This window comes from Prionailurus viverrinus, chromosome E3 (assembly GCF_022837055.1).
Source record: "Prionailurus viverrinus isolate Anna chromosome E3, UM_Priviv_1.0, whole genome shotgun sequence".
Classification (NCBI taxonomy): Eukaryota; Metazoa; Chordata; class Mammalia; order Carnivora; family Felidae; genus Prionailurus; species Prionailurus viverrinus.
This window is the reverse complement of record NC_062576.1, coordinates 38,027,283-38,043,188: the sequence shown is the minus strand read 5'-3', so window position 1 is coordinate 38,043,188 and position 15,906 is coordinate 38,027,283. Positions and strand designations below refer to the sequence as shown.

The 15,906-nt window shown below is 59.0% G+C and overlaps 3 protein-coding genes across 17 annotated transcripts in view; 2 read left to right on the top strand and 1 right to left on the bottom strand.

Moving 5' to 3' along the window:
* The window catches only part of MGRN1 (mahogunin ring finger 1), a 54,759-nt gene extending 52,563 nt beyond the window's left edge, over positions 1 to 2,196 (top strand). For all 5 annotated transcript variants that reach the window (XM_047838187.1, XM_047838190.1, XM_047838185.1 and 2 more), the window contains one exon: positions 405 to 2,196. In XM_047838187.1, coding sequence (XP_047694143.1) covers positions 405 to 517 — 113 coding nt within the window. In that variant the 3' untranslated portion in view covers positions 518 to 2,196. The remainder of the gene's footprint in view (positions 1 to 404) is intronic.
* A 2,591-nt stretch (positions 2,197 to 4,787) lies between these two features.
* NUDT16L1 (nudix hydrolase 16 like 1) lies at positions 4,788 to 11,371 on the top strand. 4 transcript variants are annotated; one of them, XR_007147736.1, is made up of 6 exons: positions 4,788 to 5,076; positions 5,153 to 5,483; positions 6,135 to 6,357; positions 7,179 to 7,348; positions 8,404 to 8,841; positions 9,245 to 11,371. XR_007147736.1 is itself a non-coding variant. In XM_047838228.1 (4 exons), exons 1-3 carry the CDS (start codon positions 4,927 to 4,929, stop codon positions 6,354 to 6,356), a joined length of 633 nt encoding a protein of 210 aa, XP_047694184.1. In that variant the 5' UTR covers positions 4,801 to 4,926; the 3' UTR covers position 6,357; positions 7,179 to 7,467. The 4 variants fall into 4 exon arrangements, 2 of the variants coding, with proteins under 2 accessions (XP_047694185.1, XP_047694184.1); XR_007147735.1 differs by lacking the exons at positions 8,404 to 8,841; positions 9,245 to 11,371 and having other exon boundaries at positions 7,179 to 7,467; XM_047838228.1 differs by lacking the exons at positions 8,404 to 8,841; positions 9,245 to 11,371 and having other exon boundaries at positions 4,801 to 5,076; positions 5,153 to 5,413; positions 7,179 to 7,467.
* Positions 7,739 to 15,906, bottom strand: part of ANKS3 (ankyrin repeat and sterile alpha motif domain containing 3) — a 35,542-nt gene continuing 27,374 nt past the window's right edge. For 5 of the 8 annotated variants that reach the window (XM_047838181.1, XM_047838177.1, XM_047838182.1 and 2 more), the window contains 9 exons: positions 14,186 to 14,323; positions 13,501 to 13,610; positions 13,029 to 13,205; positions 10,747 to 10,871; positions 10,058 to 10,199; positions 9,421 to 9,593; positions 8,990 to 9,075; positions 8,449 to 8,532; positions 7,739 to 8,249 (listed from right to left, as the gene is read on the bottom strand). In XM_047838181.1, the coding sequence (XP_047694137.1) occupies positions 8,170 to 8,249; positions 8,449 to 8,532; positions 8,990 to 9,075; positions 9,421 to 9,593; positions 10,058 to 10,199; positions 10,747 to 10,871; positions 13,029 to 13,205; positions 13,501 to 13,610; positions 14,186 to 14,323 (1,115 nt within the window). In that variant the 3' untranslated portion in view covers positions 7,739 to 8,169. The remainder of the gene's footprint in view (positions 8,250 to 8,448; positions 8,533 to 8,989; positions 9,076 to 9,420; positions 9,594 to 10,057; positions 10,200 to 10,746; positions 10,872 to 13,028; positions 13,206 to 13,500; positions 13,611 to 14,185; positions 14,324 to 15,906) is intronic. The other 3 variants (XM_047838179.1, XM_047838178.1, XM_047838180.1) reach the window with 3 other exon arrangements.

Below are 15,906 nucleotides of genomic sequence, written 5' to 3'. Positions count from 1 at the left end.
TGTGCACCCCGGTCCACGTCCACTCCCCTCCGGCTGGGTGTGACTGAGTTCCGGCCTAATCAGTAGTAAAGCCCTGAAGGACGGCGGCTGGTCAGATCCCGAGAAGCGCGGACCGGGCAAGGGAAGAGGCCCAGGGGGCCACGAGCCCACGGCGCCCGTTGCGTTCTGTTCTGGGGCATCGGCTGGTGCCACTGCCTGGCATCTGCTCCCAGAGGGACGGACCCCTCTTTCTCTGTTAGGACCTGGAACTCCAGGTCTTTGTGTGGTCCCGCCACAGACACACAGTAGGGGGTGCTGGGTGGCCCTGTCCTCGGTGGGGGACTCCTGATTGGTAGATACACCCTGATGGGTGAGGTGGGGACTTGCCCAGGCATGACCCCTTCTCCCTCTGCTCCTGCCTGCAGGATGGTCCACCTCCGTGGAGATGCCCTGCAGCCTCCGTACCACTGGCCCACCCCGGCCTGTGCTTGGTGGCCCCAGTCCTGATTCTGGGGCCACCGAGCTGACCCCACTCTGAGAGCCTGGCCAGGCTGGCAGCATGGAGCCCTCAGCTCCCCAGACTTTGCCGAGGGGCCACCGGATTCCAGCGTGACCCCTGGCCTCTCCTGTCTTGCACGCTCTGCGTGGCCACTGGCTCCGAGGGGCCGGACGACCCTTGATTGAAGAGCACAGTGGACAGTCTCCTCTGACAAATTCCTTTTTCTATAGTTGATGTATTTGTAAATGGTACAGATGAAGGACAGCAGCTTTCTGTCCTGGGCTGTGAGCTCTGGGGTTTCCCCCAAATGCCCCATTGGCTGAGTGGCCAGGACCGGGGCTTGACCACCCACCTGCGACCTGGATTGGCTTCTCCCGGCACCCCAGCCACTGGGGACTCAACAGCCTGAACACTCAGCACAGACTCGCAGAAGAACAGTGTACTGGTGGGTGAGGTGCTGTCTTCACAAGAGGTGTTGTAGGGGCCTTGTCGCCAGAGGAGGAAGGGAAGGGGGGGTCTGAGTCCCGGTCAGTGAAGGAAACCGTGCCTGTCCCCTGTCCCTCGTGCTCCCGTGTCCTCGGCAGCCTGGCTGTTGCTGCTGCTTCCCCTTCCTGCTCCGGCCCTGGAGGCGGTTGCCTCCCACAGCCGACCTTCCCCGCGGCCGGGCTCAGCCCTGGGCAGGGGGGTGGTGGCCACGCAAGGCTGCCGTGTGGGTCTGATCCAGGGGCAGAGGCACAGGAGCACAGGCCATCTGCAGCACTTGGTGACCGGTGGCCCCTCTGCCGGCCCTGCACCTTCTCCGAAGTGGCTCTGATCACACGGCAGGGCCCTCCAGGTGAAGGGGCTTCCGCTGGGCTAGTGGGGCTGCCGTCCACTCACCCCGGGGAGGGCTCTGAGCAGCTTCCCTGCTTCCTCTTCACCATCATAATGTCACTAGTTTCTCTTGGATTTGACCTGTCTGGGGTCCCTGAGGTGGACCTGCCTGGGGGAGGAACATCCCATCCGAGGTGACCTTGTTCTTTTTTTTGTTGTTGGGTTTTTTTTTTTGTTTTTTGTTTTTTGTTTTTTTGAGCAAAACTCTCTGGGCAACAGAGGCAGAGGGGGCATCGAGCCCTGGTGCGCCAAGGTGAGAACCGCCTGGGGGGACCTTGAGCCAGGTGGTTGGGTCTGTGCGGCTCCCTGGGGCACAAACACGTTCCTGGCCTGGGGTGTGGCACGCAGAGGGGCCCACTTCCTGGGGATCTGCCCTGGGAAGGATGGTTCTGGGGCAGCCAGCAGCAGTCTGCAGAGCCCCGGGCCTCACTGGCACCCCTCCCGAGGCTCGTCCTGCAGGGCGCTCAGGAGAGAAACCAGCAGTGTGGGATTCGCTTTCTGTGCAGTCGAGCCCGTGAGCAGAGCGCTGCCTTACACACAGCCCTCCGCCAGGCTCAGGCCAACCTGTCCCGGTCGCCCGACTCCCCGGCCCCCGCCCCCCCCGTGCGCATGCCTGCACATACGCCAGGGTGCGCACGCGTGAGTGCCGCACACATGCTCGCAGGCTGCCTGCCCCCCGACCCACACCCTGGCCTCGCCATTGGTATTGGTGCCAGTACTCTGTCTGAAGGCCGGGATGCAGACTGGCCTGTCTCGGACTTAACACGTGCTCTCATTTGACGTACTCTGGCTGGTTTTTGTTCGTTTTTACTGTATATTTATAGTAATAAAATCATGCAGCAATATCTCGTCCATTCCTTCCTCTGCGCATAGCACCGAGGGACCTCCGCTGTCTCCCGGTCTGGAGGCAGGACAGCTGAGGGGCTCATGGCCGCTCACACGCCCCGGCAGCGCGAGCCGGGGCTCGCACAGCCGGGGCTGTGTGGCCACAGCCTCCGTTTCCTCGTGTGTGAGGTGTCTGTGACACAGGACTTTAAGAGGGGTGAGGGTACAGGAGATGGTGTGTGAGGCACGTGGGATCCTGTTGATGACAGCTCCGGTCGTCGTGCCGATTCTGGGTTGGAGCGGGGCCCGTTACGAGCAGTGGAGGAGGAGCCAGCACGTCCAGGTGTGCAGGTCGCTGCTGCAGGTGCCGTCGGTATCGCTGATCCATCCCGGATACTCGGCACCTCCCTGTGTGCCGGGCTGGAGAGGGCCGAGACACGCGAGGTTCAGGCTCCTGGGAGTTAGTGTTCTAGGCCATGAGGCCCTGCGCGGTTTTGGTTACTGTTGGGAAGAGCGTCGGCTGGTGATGACATGATGGAGTCGCATGGGGTCCTTGATTTAACCTGTGGTTGAGGAGGGCTTCTCTGAGGAGGAATTTCGGCTGAGCAGTGCAGGATGGGAAAGAGCTGGTCCTGGAAGAGAGCCCAGGCAGCCAGCACAGCAAGTGCAAAGGCCCTGAGGCCAGAGTGAGCCTGGTGTGACCGCTGAGCAGAAAGAAGCCCGAAGTGTCTCCAGTTGCTGGAGTGTCAGATTCGAGGAGTGTCGGGGTGCAGATGCTACAGGACCTCATAGGGACAGCAAGAGTTTTATTCTGAGAGCAGTCAGAGGCTTTTCCACAGGCAGCAACTCTCTCCAGCTGTCACGTGGGATGGATTAGAGGGCCAGCTGTGGCTGCCAGCTTACCTGCCCAGCAAGCGGCCTCCCAGGAGGGAGAGGCTGTGGTGGCCTGGAACACCCATGAAGCACAGCCACCACACCGCCACCCGCCAGCAGCTCCTTTGCAAATGTGGTTCCAAGCTGCCTCCCCAGGTCCCCTCTTTGACTCAGGCGCTTAATGGTGGAACCAGTGTTCTCAGCCAACTAGTCCATGCCCCAGGGAAGGCCTGTCACCCTCGGCCCTGCAGCTGCTCGGTCGTGTTTGGGGCGACGTCTGGGTCGGACGTCTCGCAAGGGGGTACACTGGATGTCCCTCCACTTTCCGCCAACAGACGAGGAACTTTGTTAACATCTTGTTTCAGGGAGGGGTTGGGGCGTGGGGCACCTTTCCTCTGTGCCTCCTGCCAGCCCTGGGTTTGGGTTGTGCACTGTGGCCTGGAGACACGGTCCTCTCTGGAGGGCCCTTCCCCTCACCAGCATCTCTTCAGACACGGTCACTCGCCTTAGGGATCTGGCTTCTCCAACTGTGGTGGCCCGTTTGAATCCTGGTCGAGGCCATGGATGGGGAGAGAGCGAGCCTCCCTCTTTAGATCCTTACTCCCCTGTGTGTGACACGATACCGGCACGACCCGACGTGTGAATGAGCTCCCAGTGGGTCCTTACCAACACTCGCCTGCCCTCTGACCCCGTTGTCTTCTGCTCAGGGCAACCTTCTGTGCCCCAGAGCTTGCCCTGGCTCACTGCATGGTGAGTGCACATGGTGGTTCCTTCACTCAGCAAATCTGTACCCACCGTGGGAGGAAAACGGAGTGTGGGCCAACTAGTGGTCGAGTGGCATCGTTGCTCTCCCCTGGACAATGTTCCCCATGGTCCTGAGCCCCAGCAATGATTCCCTTCAGCAGCAGACACAGGTATGTACCTCAGGGCCTCTTCCGTGAAAGTTGGGAGGTTTTCTCTTGTGGACACTGGTCAGGAGACAGGGTGGAAGTCTGGGGTGAGATCCTGGCTCTGGCATCAGCTGCTGGGTGCCCTTAAGGCCAGTCCTGTTCCTCTCTGCCCCAGGTTCCTCCTTGGTAAATTGGGGAGAGCCCATTTCCTCCAACCGTCCCTGGCATATGGTGTCTGACTGGGAGGATGCTTGGCAGGCTGCGCCAGGAGGGATTTAAGGTACTTCCCAGCACGCTGGCTGAGTAGCAGCCCCAGGGCTGTGCGTGGACACGGACGGTGGGGGCAGCTCGAACTATGCCAGGCCCGGCTTTCCTTGCTCTTCTGGAGTCGACCAGCAGTGACCTTGGACCGGAGTGCTTGGCTGGCGCGCGTGCAGGGAAAGGTCTTGCCCACTGGTCGCCAGCCTCCCGTAAGCCCACCTGGGGGAGTCGCCGGCAGGGAGCGAGAGGCGAGGGCTGGTAGTGGGCAGCCTGCGGGGCGGCGCCCCCAGGGAGGCGCTGGGGGAAGGCCCGGGGCTCGGCGGTTCCTGCTAGCGACGGGCAGTCGGAGCCCCAGCCCTGCAGGCAGCGCTTGCCCGAGGCCCCCCACGACAGCGCTCGGCTCGGCTGGGCTCGGCTGGGCTCGGCTGGGCTCGGCTGAGCTCGACTGAACTCGGCTGAGCTCGCTCGGCGCGGAGCCCCCTGGGCGTTGTGGTTCTCGGGGCCGGTGGGCGGGAGCGCGTGCCGGCCCTGCCTCTGCACACGCCCCTTCCGCGCCCAACGACGCGTCGGGGCGCCGGGAGGGGCTCGGCCCCGACGGGCATCAGCAATTGGTGGAGGGGCGGGGCCCAGGGACGCGACTGCCTGCGGATTGGCCGGACCTGGCGGGGGCGGGCCCGCGCATGCACTTAAGGAGAGGCGCCCCAGTCGAGCCGGGGTAGTGCCAAGATGTCGGCGGCAGTGCCGGAGCTGAAGCAGATCAGCCGTGTGGAAGCTATGCGCCTGGGGCCGGGTTGGAGCCACTCGTGCCACGCCATGCTGTACGCCGCCAACCCCGGGCAGCTTTTCGGCCGCATCCCTATGCGCTTCTCGGTGCTGGTGAGGACGCGGGTGGACGGGCGGGGATCAGGGCGCCGCTCGCACCCCGCGCCCGTGACCCGGCGCTCCCTTGCAGATGCAGATGCGCTTCGACGGGCTGCTGGGTTTCCCCGGGGGCTTCGTGGACCGGCGCTTTTGGTCTCTGGAGGACGGTCTGAACCGGGTGCTGGGCCTGGGCCTGGGCTGCCTGCGCCTCACGGAGGCCGACTACCTGAGCTCGCACCTGACCGAGGGCCCGCACCGCGTCGTGGCGCACCTGTACGCACGGCAGCTGACGCTGGAGCAGCTGCACGCCGTGGAAATCAGCGCGGTGCATTCGCGCGACCACGGCCTGGAGGTGGGGCCGCCGCCCGGGCCCCGCCCCCCGCCCCGGGGTTTGGCTCTGGCCCCGTGGAAGGCACCGATGGGTAACACGTCCCCCTGAGGGTCCCCTGGCCGGGCTGGGTGGGGTGTCGCTGTTTCCAGCATCAGGGTGGGGAGAGGGACCTGGGGGCAGGGGTGGGAGAGGGGCGCCCGGGGTTCCCTCGGGGCTGTGTTCCATCTGCCTTGCTGCCTGCCATTGCCAATCCTGGGAGTGGGGAGTGGGATTGGTGGGGGGATGGGAGAGGGTGGTGGCTCCTGGGGAGGTGGGAAACTAGGGCTGCGTTCAGGGGCCGGGACCTCATGGTTGGGGTGAAGGCTCTTAACGGTTTGTGGGTTTTATTTAGAGTCTGGAGAACTGGGAGTCACACTTGGGGTGTTTGGGATTCACGAGTGGAAGAGGGAGCATGGGGTGTGAACTGGGGGGGCTTCCTGCCAGCGGATGGGGGCTGGAATTAGAGGACGCAGAGGGTGGAAGATGCATGGGGACAGCTTTGAAACTTGCTTGGGGAGTAAAGGGGCTGCACTGCTCCAAGGGTGCGGCTGGCTTGCGCCTCACTGGACCCCGCCTGGGTCTCCCATTACGTCCTTCGCAACCTGGCTGGTCTTGTCCTGGCCTGGCAGCTCACAGGCCCCTCCTGCTAGGGCTGCACCGTTGGCGTGGGGCCTGGTCCCACTCTGGTGTCCTCTCCATGCAGGTGCTGGGGCTTGTGCGTGTTCCACTTTACACCCAAAAGGACCGAGTCGGTGGCTTTCCCAACTTCCTGAGCAACGCCTTTACCAGCACTGCCAAGTACCAGCTGCTCTTCGCCCTCAAGGTGCTCAACATGATGCCCGAGGAGAAGCTGGCTGAGGCTTTGGCTGCTGCCACAGAGAAGCAGAAGAAAGCCCTGGAAAAGCTCCTCCCATCTTCCTCCTGAGGTTGATTCTATGCTGTCTCCTGCCCTCCCCTGGCCCTATCTGTACCCTGAACTCTTGGGGGAATGACTGCATGGGGTGAGGGGGCATCTTGTCCTCTCCACCACCCCGAACAGCTACTGGGTGGTGGCCAGGTTAGTGGGAGCCCAGCCCACCCCGATCAGGAGGTGGCTTGTTTGCACTGGACCTGGCTCTCCAGGCTCAGGACATTCTCTCCTACCCCAAGGCTCTAACCCTCCTCCACATGAGACACACGGGCTGGTGGAGGGACCACCCAGTTACCCAGGTGGGTAGGTGCACACACACCCTTAAATCCGTTTATTCTTGTGGAGGGATGCCTTTGAGTCCTGTCACCAGCCAGCCCCAGGGCCTAGAGAAGAGCTGGCCCAGTACTGTGAACTTTGGTGGTGGTCATTAGCTTTGTTTTCTGAGGTATGTCAACTGAGCTGTGAGGCTTCAAAGCCCCTTTACCCCATTGGGGCCCGGTCCCCCAGGTCAGTTGGGGGCCACGAAGCCCAGCTGTAGATGGATTTGGTGAAAGAAAGCAAAGTCTGGTCTTGGCTGCTCTCTGTGTCCTCTGGTTCTGGCCACAGGCCCAGGGCTGGGTGCATGAGGGGTCCCCCTTCCCCACGGACTTCAGGGTGGGAGCCAGGCCTGAGTGCTGGGCTCCATTCAGCACGGAGCTGATGATATAGGTCTCCCGTCCCTCTGGTCACTGTGGCGCTGGGCCCTGTGCCTGGTCTGGGGTTCCTGGCTACACCTGGGCTGAGCTCGCTGCCCTTTCCTTGGCTTTGAAAGCCTCCCTTTCTCCATTCCCATCACAGTCCACAGGCCGCTCCAGGACCTGGTATGGAAGCACTGGCCGAGTGTGCAGAATGACAACAGCAGAGCCACCACAGATGGGAAGGTCACCACTGGCCATCTCCTACGGCCCTATGTCTGCAAAGACTCCTCAGTGAAGCTAAACCAGTTTGCACGGCACCTGCTTGGCCTGGTAAGGAGAGCTGTGCTCCGGCCCAGCCTGAGCGTCTGTTCCACCTTAAAGCCTCAGTGAAGCAGTCAGCACGTGTGGGCAAAGGCACTTCGTTCTGTAAATAAAATACCTGTACCTCGTGCCTCTCTCATTTCCTGGGGCACCGGGGCCACGCGCGCGTCACGCTTCAGATTGCTCTGGTGGAACCGAGGGGGCTCTGAGTGCATGTAGCTCTAGCCCCAGGGGAGGGACAGAACAGGAGAGGGCAACCAGTCCGCCCTGCTCTGAGCGTGGTGGTCTCTGTCCTGGCAGAGGGGGCTGGGTCCCAGTGAGTTGCTGAAGGGGGGAGGGTTGCCCCTTGCTTTGGTTTGTCAGCCAGTACTGCATGTCGCATGACCAGAACAGAGTCCCTTACCAGCAGATCTTAAATTTTATTTTCCAGCAATGACATCCGCTACCCAGGCGCCCGGTCCTTTCAGTGTGGCGCCTGTGGTGTATGGGGGCCCGCTGTCTCCCCATGGCCCTGCCTGCTCTGGGCCTGGCCCCCCGCTTCTGGGCGAGAGGCCCTCGTCCTGCCCCTGCGTGGGCCTCACTGCCCTGCCCTGCCTCTGCCAGCTGCTCCGGGGGCCTGATCCTCTGGCCCCCGCTTGGGCCCGGCCTGCTGCAGCCGCTTGCTCACTGCCCTCCTGTCTTCCAGGCACACAGCTTCAGGGTGGATCAGTCACCCAACGTCAGATTCTGAGAAGGGACAGGGAAGACTGAAGTGGGCACTCGCTGCTGCCCGGTACACCCTGCTCTCCGGCCTGGGTCCTGGGCTGGCGGACACTCACCGTCCCTCCCAGCTAAGGCTCCCGCCAGTTCTCCTTCCCGTTCAGCACTTGCAGCTTCTCCAAGCTCTGGGTCACTGAGCATAGCACTCGCCCTGAGGATGGGAGCAGTTAGTTGCTGCTTCATGAGTGTGGGAGGGTGGGGGAGGTGCCTAGGAATGCGTGACCTTGTGGACAGTGGGCTATGGTAGGGCTGTCTTGGGGGTCTGAGCTGACTAGGATTCCCCGTTTACCCACTTCTGGCCCCAGGATGGGGATGAGGCCACCAGCTGTCGGACACTTTGGGAGACTCACCCATTTCCTGGACTCGATCCTCCAGTGCTCCGGAAAGCTCGGGGAGGCTCAGAGCCTGCAGGGAAGCCTGCCAGCCTTTGGAATCTGTGGGGCAGAGAGCCAGGTGGGCCTAGGGCTTGTGTGGTCACCACAGGCCCCGCCGCTTTGTCCTGGGCTGCTGACACCAGGGAACCCACCCACTGTCAGTACCTGCTTGACAATGTTCTATCAAAATGTGTTCGCCTGCTTATTTTTCCAAAGCACTGACTGGAGGGTCAATCAGGGTGCAGCCCCAGGAATGAAAGTGTGAGGGTCCCTGGCTGACAGTCAGGCTTGACCCTGGGTAGCTCCTACTGCAGGCTGAAGAAGTCACAACATTGTGGAGGACGTTAAGTCCCACCCCAGGGAGGCACGGTAAGGAAATGGGCGGGGATAGGAAGCCCTCACCCTGGATCTCTTGCAGGGAGGGAGTGGGAGGGTCAGTGTGGTAACTGCTGAACGGGTGGTAAAACCTGGCCTGGGGCAGCACACATGCAACCCGGGACCAGGACAGCATTCTTACCAGCCGTGGGGAGGGCCGGGCCCTGGGGGAGCCCTCGGGTGGACTCTTCTTGCTTCACTCTGGCTGACAACTCGGCTTGACAAGCTCTGCCAGACACAAGGCCAAGTGCTGGTGAGGGGGAGGGTGTCCTCCCTGGCCCCAGCAGGGCAGCACGTACCCCCACCTCCCTGAGTGGCCAGTGGGGCTCTGCCTTCAGGGCAAGCACACCAGGCACCTTCGGGGACAAGCCCTGAGGGCCCGAGTGCTTTGTTGCAGATGCTTGGGGCCCCATTTGCTGCCTGGGTCTGCCCCGCAGAAAGGAACAGCCACAATGAAACGGATGATGGTGGCGAGTACTCCAAGAGGCCTTTAAGAACAACCACCTGGTTGAAGAATCTGGAGGAATCAGCGACTCAGGGTCTGGCCTGGGAGCAGCTCAGATGCCCACTCACCGCAGCTGGTCCAAGATGAGCGCAGCGTCCCGGGCCAGGGCCCAGGTCTCCTGCAGCTGGGCGTGCACGTCCTTCCGGGCACCGTCCTGCTCCAGGAGGCAGCTCTCCACCACCGCCCGCAGCTCCTGCTCCTGCGACACCTGGCCTCGCATGGCCTCCACCTCCTCACAGCGCTGCAGACGGAGAGGCGGGGAGGGGGGGGTGGCAAATGACCAGGGCCGGTCAGGCTGGGTCCCCCTCAACCTCTCTGTGCCATACCCACTCGCTCTCAACTCCCACTCTCCTGGGCTGGAGGAAGGGAGCGCCTGTCTCCACCTTGGAGCACCCCCTGCTTTGGATCCCTACTCTTAAGCCCAGTGACATCCATGCCAGCTGCTTGTGCTCTGACCTCACCCTTTCTCTCCTATGTCCAGCTGACCTCCTGTCCAACGTCCCCTGCCTTTCTGAGCCGTCTTCCTGGGGCCTGCCTGTGCATCTCCAGATTTACACACAAGCAGTAATGCTTTCTGTCCCACCGCCCGCCCTGACTGCTTCTTCCTGCTCCCCCTGGGTATTTGTCCCCACCACTCGGTCTCCACAAATGTGTCATCCCTCACTGCAGGTGGGTGTCTAGGTCCCTGCCCCGCTCACCACATACTTTGTGCAGCTGGATGGCCAGCTCCTGCATCTCAGCTTCTAGCCGGTCGGCATACGCCAGCTCCAGAGCATCGCTGGGTGGCCGGGCACTGCTGTGCCAGCGGGCAATGGCAGAGGTCATCTTCCTCTTAGGCCCAAACAAGCTGCAAGGGTGAATGAGAGAATGAGGATCTGCTGTGTGTGGAGTTGCCACGGAGGCCAGCCTTCCACCAAGACAGCCCCCTAGGAAAGATTCCAATTTTGGAAGGGCACAGTGGTCCCGGATCCTGGGACAGATGACAGAAACAAAGGGTCTTAAGAAGTGACCACAGCAGGGGCTGGCCTGCCCAGTTTCCTTCCCCAGCCTGGCTGCTGCTCTCCCTGAACAGGGAGCTCAGGCCGGCCGGGGCTAGGCTGTGACTGGCCTCCTACCAATCGGGAAGCTCTCCAAAGTGAATGGTAGAAAACGTCTGGGTGCCCTTATCACAGCACTGGCAGCCAGGCCAGCCGGGGGACCAGACCCAGGCCTTTGGCACCTCAGCTAGCTGCAGCCGGAACACCAGAGAGAGGACAGCTGGCTGCAGAGAGCAAGGGGACGCCCAGACAGGACAGGTGGTTCCATCGGAGCGTTGGGCAGTTGGGAGCTAAGCGACCCCCTCATGTTTGGCTGAAGCGAGGGGGGCGTGGCCACAGAGGCCCCTCTGCACTCACGTGATGCCGATTTCCTTCAGGTCGCTCTCGGTGAGGGTCAGGAAAATGCGGAGGTCCACGTCCTGCTCCTCAAACACCTGCAGGTACTTGAGACACCCAATCTGCTCCAGCAGTGTGGCTAGGTCCTGGAGAGCAAAGGAGCCGGGGTGGGTCAGAGGATGGGCGGGCCACCAAGACACGGGGGCCAGAGAAGACACTGCTTTGGTGCAGATCCTGTCACTGCATCCACCTAAGCCGGGTCAGCCCTGTGGACCCCCCAAGTTCTGCGGTGGGCCACCTCTGACTGCAGCCCCCTCCTCTGCAGCCTCAGGCAGAGCAGGTGGTCCAGAGATACTTCCCACCTGCCTGTGTCCCTGCAGCCAGTGTCCTTTCATTACAGCCTGGACACCGTTCGTGTTCACATAGGGCAGGTCTGCAGGCAACAAACTCTTAAGTCTTTTTTTTACCTGCGGCCTTCTTAATTTCTCCTTCACTCCTGAAGGACAGTTTCTGCTTGGCTATAGCATTCTTGGTTGGTTTGTTTCTTCCATTAATCTGACTCTGTCATCAAATGCCCTCTAGACCCCATGGTTTCTAATGGGAAATTAGCAGTTAATCTCATGGGGGTTCCTTGTATAAAGACTCCCTTCTCTCACTCCCTTCAAGATTCTTTTGGTTTTGGACTAATTATGATAGATCTAGGCATAGATCTGAGTCTAACCTACTTAAGAGTTCACACAGCTTCTTGGATGTGCAGATTCATGTTTCTGATCAAATCTGGGAAGGCTTGGCTGTTTTGAAACATTTTTTTATGCTCCCAACCTCATTCTGGAACATCCCATTATGTGTACGCTGGCTGCTTGATGGTGTCTCCTAGGTTTCTGTCCATCCTTTCCTCTCTTCTCTGACACGATAATCTCAATGGATCTAGATCATGCTTGTGGGTCCTTCTATGCACTCCAATCTGCTTTTGAGCCCTCTCTTGGAGCTTTCATTTCAGTGATTCTACTTTCCATCTACAGATTTTCTGTTTTTATTTCTATCATTTTGTTGATATTCTCTATCTAGATACGGTTCCCTTTAGCTCACTGAACATATTTTAAGAAGCTGATCTAAAGTATTTGTCTTGGGGTGCCTGGTGGCTCAGTCGGTTAGGCATCCAATTCCTGGTTTCAGCTCAGGTCATCACTGCACGGTTTGAGAGGTCTGTGTTTTCGAGCCCTGCATCAGGCTCTGCCCTGACAGTGCGGAGCAGGCTTAGATTTCTCTCTCTCTGCCCCTCCCTGGCTCTCACACGCATGCTCACTCTCAAAATAGAGAATGAAACCTTGAAAGAGTCCAGCTTCATTTTGCCCCCCTGTGGTGGCTGTCACAGCTACCTTGGTACTGGGGGTGAGGATGGAAACAGGGCAGGTTAAAGCGCTACAAAGCTTTCCGTTCTTCGGGACAGTCGGCCACTTCTCGCGAATAAAAATGTTCAAGTTGCTCAAAGCCTTTGGTTGATTCGGTTTTGCTACTCTGACTACTTCTGCCAGTTTTTTGTTGCCTTTAATGGAGGAGTAAATTTTCAAATGTTGTCACTCTGCCAATTTCTTCAACCTACTTTCTAAAACATCCTTAAGAACCTATCGCCCACTCTCCCATCAAGACGCGTTTAAGAAACTGAAAGGTGTAGCCCCTCGGTGAGCCTGGGAACACAGGCGCTGGAGACGGCTCCCGGGAGGCGTCACAAGGAGAAGCCAACAAGATCACCAGCTTGTAGTGAACAGCAGAGCTGTGACATGAACAAATGGCAAAAAATGCATTCTTTCATCTTTGTACCGCTTATGCTCCCAGAAAGCAAGAGAACCCGATGAACAGACGTGGGTGGCTATGCCATACCAGTAACCCCTAAGAAGCTGGGGGAGCCACAGCAACCCACGAGGGAGGCAGAGATGGCAGTTTTCATCAAATGCCATTTCATCTCCGCTTCACGTGCATCTCCTGACTCCCGACAGCAGCTCTAGATCAGTCCACTTTTTCTCCTCTCCAGGCTCAGGGAGGCCGAGGAGAGTACGGAAACCAAGGAGAGAGACAGATCCCTCCTATGGAAAGGGATGGAACAGAAACCCTGCACTGGCACTCGTGGCCATGAGGAATCCTCTCGGCCTGAGCAGCCTCACAGATCATCTGGGGGAAACCATCTCTCCACACTCTCTCTCGACGGGGCCCAGCCCATCCTCAGTGCACAGTAAGGGCCTTGTGAAGCACTACACGTGCCACGTTTCTAACTGTGTGACTGCCAGTTTCACAGACGATCTCACCTGGGGTCCTGAACAGAGGGACCTCTCCGTCTGGGAAACAGATGCTGGGGAGCAGGCTGCACCAGCCGGCCCAGTGCTGGCGGGCCACTGGCTGTCACTGTTGCTGTAACGATTCTTGGTCTTCATGTAACTTTTAGTTTGCTTGCGAACCGAGCTTTGACACGCATGATCCGAATCCTGTGGTGAGAAGGGTGTGTCCAGAGTTAACACCGAGGGGCTCCCGGCTGACGGGGCCGCATCTACTCTCCTCTCCGCCCCACGATCCCAGTTGTGAAACGCCCCCAGCAGCCAGAGAGGCTTCACTGGTGACCCGCACCATGGTCTGCATGGCCCAGATCCATGGAGGGCAGTGAGGACTTTGCGTGTCTGACGTGCACAAAGTACCAGTCTCCAGACTCGCCCTCTCCAAGGAGGCAGCCCCTGCAACACCAGCAAAGGGGAGGGAGGCAGATCAACAAAGGAGAAGCTTCACCTCGTTGCTCTCCAGAGAGGCCTCGCTGCTGACTCCTGGGGCTCTCGCCAGGCCCTCGCTGCTGCTGCTGCGCCTCGCGACCCCCAGGTTGGCACAGAAGGCGTGCTCCTCTGAAAACAGTGAAGACGGGAGAGCCTGACCACAGGTCTCACTCGTGGGGACTCCCCAGAGCCCAGCGTCCACTGCATTCACCAGCTCCTGAAACAGCTCACTGGTGTCTTCTGTTTCACGTGGCTGCCTGGCCCAAGCCCTCGCACCTAACGCGACGGGGGGTTTGCCTATTTCGTTCACTGATAAAGCCAAGCATCTAGAACGGCACTTGGTGCACTTGGCACTCAGTAAACGGCTACTGAACAAACGACAGGTAACACAGCAGACGTTTCCCTGATGGCTCACCAGTCAAGGAGCTAACCTTGTCTGGGACAACTCCCCCAGATACCGCATGGACAGACACTGGGCCAGAAGCTGCACCCTACCTGTCCCCTGCCGGCTTCTGGGTCCTCACAAGAGCCAGGGCCCTTCTGTACCCTTCACCCCACCGTTCTCTACCAGCTGGACCCACCACAGTCCCATGCCCCCAGGGGGGAAGGGGGGGCAGCGCTCCTCAGAGCAGAGGGCAGAGCTCACAAGAGCTCCTAACTCCAAGTGAGCCCTCGGCCGGGGTGCGTGTATAGGGTGCACATACCCCGACTGCTGCTGCTGCTGCTCTCCACATCCCGGTCATTGATTGGGGAGGTGACGTCCCTGTAGCAGAGGCCGCCCGCCTCCAGGGGGTTCTCATCACTGCTGTTGAAGGTGACATAGCCCCGCGGAGGCACCTGCTCTGTGGACACGAGGGGGGGCCATAAGCCCACATGAGCACAAAAGAGACAAACTCAACCACCCGAGAGGACCTGCAGCATGGGGGAAGGGCCAGGATCCAGGCAAAAGCTGAAAGAAAATTCCTAGCTGGCCTTTCTCCCTCCCGTTCGCTCACCACAGTAACCTGGACACAACCATGCAGTCTGCAGGAGGGGAAACGAACTCTGAAGGTCTGGAGACCAATGTGTGTCCCCGGACAAGCGCATGTAGGTCAGGGCCGGCACCCGCTCCACCACACCGTGCTGTTGCTTTCCCAAGTGGACAAAGCAGGAAACGGACAGCTGTGTTTACAGATTCCTGAGCCAAAGGGAAACCACAGCACTAGCAGGAAATGTCATCTCACAGGCACCAGCCTTCACACTCCCTGTGACTTTCCAACACAGACATCCAGGGGCTCCTCCTTGGGTCGATCAACCCCAACCAGCAAGATCTGGCTGAGCAGGAAGGTGGCAGGCCCTGGGCTAAAAATTAACAGCAGTAACACCAAGTTACATAACCTCCGAGTGCATCTGCCAGGAAGAAAACGGGAGAAAAGACAATACAAACCAGAGGGTTTAATTCTGACTTTGCCCCTGCCTCTTCCCCAAAGAAAGTATACTTAATTGCAGAGAAGCGACTGGCTGGTGGCGACATGGGTAACTTACTTCCTTCTTTACACCTTTCTGAAGCGATCAAGATTTACAATCAGAAGAAAGGGAAGGAAGGGAGGGAGGGAGGAAGGAAGATCAGCACATGCTATTTATCATTCAAAAGTGTTTTTTCAGGGCTCCTGGGTGGCCCAGTCAGGTAAGCCTCCCGACTCCTTATGTCAGCTCAGGTTGCAATCTTGCAGTTCTGGGACTGAACCTTGTGTCAGACTCTGCCCTGAGCCTGGAGCCTGCTTGGGATTCTCTTTCTGCCCCTCACCTGCCCGCCCTCCCTCTCTCTCTCTCTCTCTCTCTCTCTCTCTCTCTCTCTCTCTCAGAAAATAAGTAAATAAACATTTTTAAAGAAGTGTTTTTCCACTGCTGGTAAAAAGAATAATATGCACTTATAGAAAATTTAAAAAGCACAAAGTGTGGGGCGCCTGGGTGGCTCAGTGGGTTAAGCGTCCGACTTGGGCTCAGGTCATGATCTTGAGGTTCGTGAGTTTGAGCCCCGTGTCGGACTGCACTGACAGCTCAGAGCCTAGAGCCTGCTTTGGATTCTGTCTCCCTCTTTCTCTGCCCCTCCCCTGCTCACGCTCTGTCTCTGTCTCAAAAATAAACAATTAAAAAAAAAAAAAAAAAAAGGACAAAGTGTAAGAGGTAAACCAAAACTAGGAAATGGCACAACCAAAGGACAACTAGCATTGCTCTTTGGTGAAGGTTTTTCTGCCTCTCTGGGTGCATAAAAAAAGACCTGTGTATAAATGGGCTCTGGCCAGATTATTCTGGTATCTGGAACAAATTCCATTTTATTTTTTTTTTAATTTTTTTTTTTTTCAACGTTTATCTATTTTTGGGACAGAGAGAGACAGAGCATGAACGGGGGAGGGGCAGAGAGAGAGGGAGACACAGAATCAGA